Here is an 11,599-nt window from a genome sequence, read left to right as displayed (position 1 = left end):
CCCTCCCTTTTCTTTCCCACCTCCAATACCTAACCAAAGAGCTACTGCGGTACCGATCAAAAAAACTGTTGTAGCCACTGGACGACGAAATGGATTATGGAATTTATTAACATTCTCCAAAAAGGGTCCTGTCAATAATCTTGTATTCAAAGGTTTTCGGGTCTATAGAATGACAGTCGCTTAGAACTTCGGTTTCTCAATTATAGGCCTCTCTGTCATTGTCTGATTTTTGGTTGTCTGATAACACTCGATCTGATGTATCTACTTATCGTATTTTTGCCCCTGCTCGGTAGTTCCATAGACGTAGGGATCCATATGTAAACATAGTATCTATTCACATACACTCGAATGACCCCTTTTCATAATGAGAATGTACATAACCCTATTCCGGTTTGGTTCGGTTTTTGCAAGGGCACCCTTCAGTTTAGCATTCCTAAAAACAAGATGAACGCAAAATGGATGGGCGCCCTTGCAAAAAACAGTGATTAGGGCACCCTTACTGGACCCAAGTCATCAGGGTGAGGGTGCAGTTATTATTCCTTTACTTTTACATTTTTATTACTATTATCAATGCACCTTAATGAGGTGGATCCAAAGGGGATGCCCTTGCCGTTTGCTTTTGCAAGGACGCCATTTAGTTTAGTATTCCTCAAAATAATAATTAGGAAAATAAGGGAAGTGATATACTCGTCCCTTTCGACCCCCTGCATTAAAACGAATCTACAAGAATCCCCCACAAGTTTTGTTAATTACCAGTATCCTTGTCCGGCACCTTTAATAACTTTTAAAAAATCTTTGCCAAATTTACCCTTATTTATATCTTGGTTAGAAGCTTAATGATAGCAGTAAGACAAATCCCTAAAATCTCCCCCTCATGAATACTATTATCGTCTTGAATAACTAATCTTTTTACCCTCCCCCTTCAAATCAAATCTCATATTTTTTGGTAGAATTATTGAAATATACAACTCTCTCTCCCTCTCCCTCTCTCTCACCTAATAGTATTTCTTTGTGCCACACTTTCATTGATGGCAACCACGATGAGAATCTTGAGTTTTTCGAAAACATGGAAAGTTATAGCAAAGTTAATAAATGGAGCGATGATTTTGAGTGGAAGAGAAGAGAAGGGTGGCAATTCCTCTTCCACTAAGTAGCATGCGCTTCCGAGTTAATTCCCAGTCACTGCATAGCTTGTTAATTATTTCCTTATAATGGAACATGATTGAGAGAAGGAGGTGTCAGCAAGGTAAGGCAATTAAACACTTCATGTTTCCTATATTTTAGCTAATGATTTTACGAAGGGAAATGATTTCAACGCTCCCATGTTCGATAAAGATGCGCGAGGCATCTTGTCGTGTAGCAATTAAAGGGTTGTCAGTAGAATATTACAGTTTTCAAAAAGCTTTTTAAGCCCTTTAAGTACTACACGACAAGATGCTTCGTGGATCTTTATCAAAATATTGGAGCGCGGAAATCATTTCCCTTTTATGATTAGTTGATGCTATAAAGGCAAACTATAGGGAAATGATGTTTGGTATATGATGTTACGGACTAGTTGGTGGTATAGAAGAAAGAAAATAAAATAAAGAAATGCTATTTCATCATTTTTTGGTTTGGTATATGATATTCCGAATTAGTTGCTTGCTAAAGAAGAAGCAGAGTGGGAGAGGGAGGAATTATCACGTTGCAATTCTTCATCATCTAAACAAAGGTAATTTTATCAATAATTAAAGGTACAATTGGTAAAAGAAAAAATAACTCTTATTTACCATTCAAAAAACTTAATCTCTTATTTAAGGCCCAACAAAAATTTTGGACGATTCTTGTATATACTTTTTGAAAAATAGAGTTTCTATAGTTTTCCCTTTTTTCACTTTGCGACGGTCCCTCTAGTGTTTGCCCTAAAGGGGCCGTCCCAAGTTTAAAAAAAAGAGTGAATGTTATCAGTACAACAATGTTTTGATATTTGCACTAACACATCTTGTCCTTTACGGTTCACCAAAAGCCCTCATAAGCCAATTAAAAAAATTAAACGACAGCTGCATTTGTGCAATTATCAAAATATGGTGTGCTGATATCATTTCTGAAAGGGCAAATATATATCTCAGAAAGTGTTATCAGCACTACTATATTTTGATGAGGAGCACTTTTTTAAAAGTACGGTATGGCCAGCACCATAGGATGATCCAAACCGTCCATCAGATGGACCACAGTGGCACAGTCTAAATAGGCTGTGCCCCAAAAATTATTTCCATAGGTTGATCCTAACCCTCTGATCTGAATGTTAGAGGGTTGATCCTAACCCTCTATAGATCGGAGGGTTAGGATCAACCTATGGAAATGATTTTTGGGGCACAACCTATTTAGACTGTGGCCCATCTAATGAACGGTTTGGATCATCCTATGGTGCGGGCCATACCGTGCTTTTAATAAACTGAGGAGTGCCCTCATCAAATACTGATAACATTTCCCTATATCAAATATAATAATAGTGAGGAAGATAGAGAAAGAACCGTAGCAGTAGGGCGTGTTTCAGCCCTTCTGCTGGACAAATTCCCACCGTTTCAAAAACTTCACCAAAGGGTCTCTCTCTCTCTCTCTCTCTCTGAGATGGGCGCTCTTACTCCCATTACCCAATGGATTCCTGAAGACGATCTCTTGTTGAAGAATGCGGTTGAGGTACCCTGTTCTTTTTTTCCCCTCTTCTTTCATTTCTAATAACCCGTGTCTTTTTTTTTCCTCCATATTGTTTTATTTCATCCTCTTCTAAGAAGATATGAATAGGTTTTTTGATATCTATATCTATCTATCTTTGATTTCAAGTTTAACCCACAAAAAAATTTGTACCCATAAAACAATTTCTTCATTCTTTTGTCATAAATATTTGAAAGACTATACACAACTTGCAACTCTAAATGCCATTGGGTTCTGGGTTTTTAACATCTATATCTATTTGTCTTAGATTGAAAGTCTACCCCGCAAAAAAATAAATAAAAATTGTATCCATATAACAATTTCTTCATTCTTTTGTCATAAATATTTGCAAGACTTTATACAAAGTACAACCCGAGATGCAATTGGGTTGCAGAACCAAATAGAGCCTATATGACATGTCTATTCTCACCACCTTAGTCTCCCCCCCCCCCCCCCCCCCCCCCCCAGAAATTTGCCGAAGTCGTTTGTAATCATGATGTTAAATTTCTAACGAAACCAACACGAAACGACCAAAATGTATAAACCAAAATTAGAAGTGTAATAACAGTATAGTATTTTAGTATGGAGTATATGTTACATAATATATTTATATGAATTGCATTCAAAATATGGCGTATGGATTATGTACATATATTTATATGAATTACATGTGAAATTTGATATGTACTAAATTATCAGACATGCGCAAAAATGCATGTCACTAGGCGTTCGATGTTTTTTAAATTATTATGGATGATTGTCTTCCTTATGTGGTTGTTTTGAACTGTGTATTTGTTTCTTATTTTAGTATTTCTTGAAGTTTCATCTTTAAAAACCGAAACCAAAACGTTTCCGTTTCCATTGCAACCGAAACCTAAGCCGAAACTGAAATTTAAAACCTTGTTTGTAACATGACACTAAGCAGCTCCAGTTATTGGAGACGCTTCCTTATATTGCAAAGTAAGTTATGTGAAGATACTAAACCTGTTTGGTGGTTTTTTTTTTTTAATTGTTTTTTTATTTGTATTTGCAATTCATACCCTTTTGCTAAACCTGGCTGGTGAATTTTTTTAATTGTATTTTTATTTGTATCTGCATTACATACCCTTTTGCCGGTCGAATTTCCATATCCCTGCTGTCTATTGCTTCCCTCTAGTATGCACTTTCATGTATACATTGTTTTTTCAGAGCCAAATTACAAAAAACTTTATCCCACTGCATAGAACATGAAGGTACAAGAGCTCAGGTAGGGGTGACTTGTCCAGTAACAGCACAAAAACTAAAAAAATCTGAAACTTAGATCAAATACATTGACATATAACGGGAATATGCCATCAATGATAAGTTCACTTTTATCAGATGCTCGCCTCGCCAACTAGTCTTCCATCTCATTTGTTGAACTTAGCATATGCTTAAAGATAGGGTCAATGAACCTGCTCATGTCAAGTACCCCCACTATAAATCTAGCTAGTTTCCATAGGGCCAGTTAGCCCACGAGATCACATTCCCAGAATCTCCTTCCATCATAAGATTGCCGGGCAACTCCTTGAAGATGCGAAGGCCGGTGAGTAGTCTTCTAATCTCTGCTTCATAAGATTGCTCTTCATAGTCGGTCTAGATGTTAGGTTAATTCAATTATTTGAGGTCTATGTCACTGGGAAATATAAGACACCATACCAAGATATGTTACTACTGTATACACCAGTCTCTTTGTCTTTGTCACCTGCATCGTGTGTGTGTAACAGACTTAGATTCCTGGGTTAACTGTTTATAATATATTTTGGTAATAAAAAATCTATATGTCATGTCCTAATGGCTATTTATAACATTGTTTAGTTGAATTATGCCATCTAACGCCTTTCTAGTTGCAGTTGGGGCTCTCATAATTAATGCTCCATAAATTTATAATCTCTTATATCCTATTGCTAGATCAGGAACTGACATTGTTCCTACGTTGGTAATTTATAATCTCTTATTTCTAATACTTAATAAAGAAAAACTAGAAAGAACTAGTGATATACGATATAAGAGAGTAACTTCTTATTAAATATTGTTCAAAGTACATGTACTTTACAGTATTATATGTAGCTTCATAGGAGAAGTAAGAGAAAAGAAAATAGAAAGGAAAAATGGTGACAGAATTCACAAATCCTCATCGCATTTCATACTACTAGCGTATTGACAGGATTGGAGGGTGTGTATATACATTGGAGGGTGTGTACATACAGTGTGTTTCTAACCAAATGACAAGAAGTATAAGACTCCTCATCTCTCTCTTCCCACTCTCCCTCTCTCTCAGTATTAGATGCTAAAAAAGAAATAAAATTTAAGGGGTAGTAAGATTACAAGAAAAATTGGGTGATAGACTTATTTCTAATACTTAATAGACTCTAATATTTTATATAAAATGATGCCACCGGGAATATAAAACATAAGAGCCCCGGCTGTATTCTCCTCAAATGCACCTTATCATCTGTGTAATACGTCAAATATTCTTATTTGTCAAACCATAGTTTTAAAAACTCCCCCAGACCATCATCGACTCCCTATAAAACTCTCCCGCGCTCTTGTCACAGTCCACATTTTGCCCTATAAAATAATTAAAACTCCTTTGACTCTCCCGATTCATGACCACGTCAACCGAGTACTCAGCCGTGTCGACCGAGTATTCGACCGTGTAGTGCCAAGTCGACTAGGATTTTCTTTGGCCGCGTTTTGACATGCATTCACGTTTTGAAACACTGTGTCAAACATCAATTTTGACAAAATCTAGCAAATGTGACCGTTGTCGTATCTTTATTGTGTTTAATGATTTCTGATATCATAAACCTGTTGATGGGATTTGATAGATTTCATCCCGAGACTCCATGCTCTTTAGACCTTTTGGTGGATCTTATGCCTGCCACTTGGACCTCACATTGCCAATTTTTGTGTATTTGCATCATATTTGGATCATTGGTTCTCACTATTTTAAGCAGAGTAGTACTGTAATATCAAAGACTCAGACTCTTTCTTTGATTCTTGGTCTGACATTCCTACACATGTTTTATAGGTTATTTAGACCACGTGATTTGATCTCTAATCCAAGGTAAATCTATCAACAAGTTTCTCCTCACAAAGTTCGAAAAGGCTAGTATGCTTGGGGAGATTCTGGATTCTCCGTTCTTCTCATGGCTGATTCTGATGACATTGAAAGCACCTTCTAAATACCACGGGTCAGACCATGAATTCCTCACATCTTCAAGTTCTCCACATCTCACCCTTTAAAGTTTCATTGTTTGGGCCGTAGATTATTGAAAAAGCTCAAATGAAGCTATCTTCCACACCAAGCTGCCATCCAATGTACTTTACTAAGTTCAGGCAACTCCATCCATTCCACAACTCTGCTTCGTAGAGGTGTATACACAAATGGGCTAAAATCTTCGATTTTAATTTCCTAGAATGTAACTATATTCATAGTTTAAAATTTCGGCCGAAATATTTCAGTTTCAGCCAAGGCCGAAACGAAATACACTGGAAACCAGACTTATATAAGATTTCGGCAAAATTTAGGTTGAAATTTTATTTTTACCCTTATTTACAAAGGAAATTTTATTTTTACCCTTATTTACTAACTTTCCATCAAAATTTTAAGATTTCCACAAAAAATTACGAAATTTCCACAGAAATTTTAGACATTTCGTAGGAAAATTTTAAAATACCGAAATTATTATCATAATTTTACATGATTTCGGCCTAAATTTCCACCGAAACCGACACCTAAACCGAAATTTAAATCCTTAGACCATATTTGCTCTTAGCAACCCATCCTCTCCTTAGCAGTCATGCTCTTCGCCTTGTTCCCTAGACCTCTAACATTCCAACTGATTATCTTCATGATAGAAAACATTTTCATCTTCATCACCCTTCAGTTTCTCAGTTACTGTTATCATCTCTCTCTGATTTTATGCCAACTTCTATTATCTATTTCTCTTGTACTTCTATGGATTTGTCTATTCACACTACCTTTCCCTGCTAGACTGTTTAGATCTCTCTCCCTTCTCTCCGTGAAATCAAATTATTGTACTGCTTCCTCTCTTCCTTCAAAAGATAGGCCTAAAATTTTGCTCACCTGCCAAATGGTGCTCTCCACCCACTGAAATGCCACCGCCTCGTAAATTTTGCTTGCTTATGGGACACCATCACATAACACAAGGTTTTAAATCTCGGTTTCGGTTTCGGTACGAAATTTCGGACAAAATCTCGGAAGAAATCTCGGTGAAATTTCGGAAATTTCCGAAACGTTTCACCGAAATTTCCGAAATTTCAGGTAAAATTTTGTACTTCACTGAAACGTTTCACCGAAATTTCCGAGCGAAACATTTCGGCTGAAATTTCCGAATCGTTTCGGCGAAGTTTGGTACTTTTCCAACTCATTGTGAATTTCGTTTCGTTTTCAAACCGAAATATTTCGGCCGAAACGTTTAAATTTAAAACCATGCAGATATGATGGCTACCGACTCAACTTTCAACTCATCTACTATAATTGTCTGTCGATCATGAGTCCATTTAGACTCACACTATGAGACCTTTTTCCTCATGTTGCTGCTCCAGATTGGGGCTTGCCATCTCATTCTCCCGGATGAATCTTGGCTTTTCCACTTCAATAGGTCAAGTGGTCCAATTCTGATGATCATCACCTCCCTCCTAACCTTACATTCTGAAATGCTTCTCTTCATACTCTTTCCCACTTGATGTCTTCGAGAGTCTTCTACATGCTTCTGAACACCATAATTTTCTACGTTCTTGGTGTTGATTGCTCTTGCAACATCGACTTATTTCCCTTTTGTTGTTGTATTTCAAAAGAGATTACACTTCGTACCTGGATTAGCGGCTACTTGTTGGATCCCCAACTCAGGATCACTTCATCTCTTTTTGTTGCTGTCTTACCCCTTCTTGCCTCCTCTCCCTTGCCAATTTCCGATTTTGCTAGCTCTCTTGACATTCCCCAATTTATCTTTTTGACTACTATTAAGTAAAACTTTCCTTGTTCCCCCTCAAGATTCTCATGATTTTGTTCTGTGTCCTCTAGCGTCCCTTGTTTTCGAAAATGCTTATGAAAGTATAGATTTATTAGCTTTTGTATTGGCTTTTTGCCTCATTTGTTTTAATGAAATTCACACATTTGAAGAAAAATAGGCTTGGATGGGAGACAAAACAAGTGGAAAGGGCATCAGGTCGGTAGGTGGGAAGAAACAGAGTTGCGAAGTCTTAATCTTGCAAAGGGATGGTTCCACCCTACTTGAAGGATCAACCCTTCCATACCTTCGTACCGTGTCTACTGCTTTCAAAGGAGATGTCTTCCCGCATTGCCACATCATCATCCGTGGGGTTTTCCATCTCTGGGTTGCCCACTCCAAGGATCAAACTTGTAGCCATGCTTAAGACAACATCTCATGTCCATTCTACCCTCCTCTACCTTTTGATCCACAATAACTATGGGTTCCTCATTCTTTAATGTCATCTCGGTATCTCCCACTAGGGCACTCTTGTAAGACACCCTGCTTAGATAAGGTTACATCCCCAACTTCTCTATCCCCTCCTCCATATCACCGTTCGGTTGACCCGACATCCCCCATTTCCTTGTATCCTTGTGCCCTTCTCCTTGTTCCTTCTCCTTCACATTTTAGAACATACTTTATACTTATGCCTGAATCTTTGAATCTTTAATTTGTGAAACTACATCTCGAACAAATCCAATAGCCTTGATTCTCCTCTCATATGGTCATCTCTATTCTCCCGCCCTACTTTAATTTTCCTTTCTTTGGTTCTTTGTTTCCGCCATTCCGTCACGCTTTGATTTTTTTTTTTTTTTTGGTTTATGTTATAAACAGGAATAAGGTTAGAGAGGATGGAGAGTCTCCACTAAGGAGTACTCCCATGTAAATGATGTATATATAAGCCCAAAGTAGGGCAACCTTGTACAAAGACTGTAATACCCTCCACACATACACATAATACCTAAACTACCTCAAGCTGGAGTTCCATAGTGTATATACTATGGAACTCCAGCTTGGTACAAAGAAAACTGCAATACCCATACAAACAACTATAAATCCTATACAACAAAAAAGATAATCATCTCATACACACAGCCAGTTTGGTATAACACTCCCCCTCAAGCTGGTGTGGTGAATGCATAGTGAAATACATAACAAAAAAGGGACAACGACCACAACGAGTACAACATTGAGATCAACAGCCACAAAAAACAACGAGCTCCCCCTGAATCAGCACTACCGTCAGAGCGATCACACAGAGCCTCCCCTGAATCAGAGCACGACTATCAAATGTGCGCACAAATAACGATGGAATGGAGGCACCTCGGCAGGAAAATAACAACGAAGCACGAACAAATTACGTACACCAAAGGTGCGCACACAAGCAACGACGAAGTACCACGAGCACATACATCCGTTGAGCAACACAACGCCAATAAAAGAAGAACTCCCACCACCAGAAAGGTGAGAGGAACTAACCACCAATGAACAAGCAGGGCGACATAAACTCAGCCTACAACAACAAGAATCAGGAACCAACCAACAAGGCGCTCAACAAACAGGTGCACAACAACCAACCAACGACGGCAAAACAACACGTCGCCTGGACAATAACAAGGCCGAAAGCAACGCCAACGACTGGGCATATAGCTACCACAAACAACAAGGCCGAAAGCAACGCTAACGACCGGGCATATAGCCACCAACAACGTTAATTGCAACGCAAACCACTACAACGACAACGAATGTGTAAAACTACGCAAGGAAACTACACACGTGTAGAAGCACCAACAAGGTGCGTTGCAACACAAACCACTACAACAACAAAGGCGTAAAACTACGCCAAACAACTACACTCACCATGTAGAAGCATCAACAAACATGATTCCCAAAGCAAGTCCACAACCATGATCAACCAAACCAACAAACCAACAACCACAATCAACCAACCAAAAACCAACCACAACAACGAGGATCACAACCATGATCAACCCAACCAACCAACCACAATCACAACCAACCCAACCAATGATGATCACAAACCAACAAACAACCAACCAACAAACAAAGCAACAACCAATAGAGCGCACAAACCACCAACCAAGCGCGAACAAGCTACCAACTAAACACCAACAAACAACCAACAAATCACCAACAAATCACCAACCAACCACTCACAAATCACCATCACCAACCAACCCACACATCAGTCGTGAAGAAGCCACCAACCGACCAACATATCACAACAAAGAAGGGTGAACAACATAAATGGAATCACACCAAGAAATTCCAAGCGTAAACTGAACCAACGAAGAACACGAAGAAGAAACCAACCAACCAATGAACTATCAACAAAGAAGACGAAACTACATCATGCATAAACCAAGACAACAACAAGACAACACTAAGGCTGCACTCCATCCTTGGAGCTACACGACAACACTCAGCCTCAACTTGCAACAAAAAGAAGAACTTTAAGGCACAACCTCCCTCTTAGACATTTCATCAAACAATTGGTGTGCACATTTGAGATCAAGACAAAGGCCATAGAATACAGGGAATACAGGGAATATATAGAGAGAAAACAAAGATTAGGATGGAGTGGATGGGGGTGAAACACAAAAAAGAAAGAAAGAAATGATTTAAACCATAAAGAAAGGGATTAAAGAACTAGAAAGAACTCAAAAGAACGAGATTTATGGTGAAAGAACAAAAAAAGGAACAAGAAAAGATGCTATGAATGGAGAAAAGAAAGGAAAAGAATGGATCTTTTTGTGGCTTTGTTTTGTTTTGGATGGATTTATTTACAAATGGTATTTACAAGAAAGGGTGTGGTTTAGGAACCCACAAGAAGGGAAGGGCTAGGGTTTCACGGATTTAGGGTGTGGCGTTCACTGATTTAGGGTTGAGGGTAATGGATGTAGAGATTAGGGTTTAGGGATGCAGTAGGCAGGATGAACCCAAAAAGGGTTGTGGGAAAATTAAGGAGGAGGGAGTCTCGTCTCGTCGCGTCTTTAGATGGCGGCGGCTCAGGATACCACGTAAGAATGAGAGAGAGAGAGAGAGAGAGAGAGAGAGAGAGAGAGAGAGAGAGAGAGAGAGAGAGAGAGAGAGAGAGAGAGAGAGAGATGGTGATGGGAAAACTCTTCTTTTTTTCCCCTTTCCGCTAGGGTCTTAGCTCTAACACCATGTTTGAAATGGGAATAAGGTTATAGAGGAAGAAGAAGAGGAATGGAGAGTCTCCACTAAGGGTTACTTCCATGTAAATGATGTATATATAGGCCCAAAGTAGGGCAACCTTGTACAAAGACTACAATACCCTCCACACACATAATACCTAAACTACCCTTACATACTCTTCAACAGTTTCCATCACGGGCTGTTTCAATTGCACATATTTATGACATAGCTAGCAAGAGATTCAAATATAATCATGTTTGATTTGTTATTTTTTTCTTTGTTGGTGTTCTCTCTGCCTTTTTATGTCTTGTTCAGTTTTGTTAGGTAATGCTAAATATTTCTTGGTTATCAGAACTTAGTAAGAGGCAACTATGCCTTCATATCTCAATCAAGTCATTACTAGCTGGGTCTAGCGAGAGTTTTTACACTTGGGTTTTGATCAGATTACAAGTCTATTGAGTCTTAATGGTTTTCCAGTTTCTGTTTTGGTATTGTTTATGTTTCAAGCCTAAGTTTTCAATGGCTCATACATAAACAGTGGGGAATATGATAGGCAAGTATCAGGTAAAAAAATAATTGCATGTACCACGAAAATCGTAATGTTGTCAGCAGGTGGATTAAACTATGTAGTTCTCTTTGCTTTGAGATTTTTGTTTCTCAATCAACATACCATTATTGTTATTATT

General features: G+C 38.4%; 1 protein-coding gene across 2 annotated transcripts in view; it reads left to right on the top strand.

Annotated features, from left to right (window-relative positions):
• The first annotated feature begins 2,478 nt into the window (after positions 1-2,478).
• Positions 2,479-11,599, top strand: part of EMB1967 (Forkhead-associated (FHA) domain-containing protein) — a 59,200-nt gene continuing 50,079 nt past the window's right edge. For both annotated transcript variants that reach the window (XM_077364911.1, XM_077364910.1), the window contains exon 1: positions 2,479-2,679. In XM_077364911.1, the coding sequence (XP_077221026.1) occupies positions 2,611-2,679 (69 nt within the window). In that variant the 5' untranslated portion in view covers positions 2,479-2,610. The remainder of the gene's footprint in view (positions 2,680-11,599) is intronic.

This window comes from Tasmannia lanceolata, unplaced genomic scaffold, assembly GCF_043159265.1.
Source record: "Tasmannia lanceolata isolate RefF3 unplaced genomic scaffold, GAP_Taslan_0.1 ptg000020l, whole genome shotgun sequence".
Taxonomy (NCBI): domain Eukaryota; kingdom Viridiplantae; phylum Streptophyta; class Magnoliopsida; order Canellales; family Winteraceae; genus Tasmannia; species Tasmannia lanceolata.
Note: the sequence above shows the minus strand (reverse complement) of the source record. Positions and strands in the feature narration are given on the sequence as shown.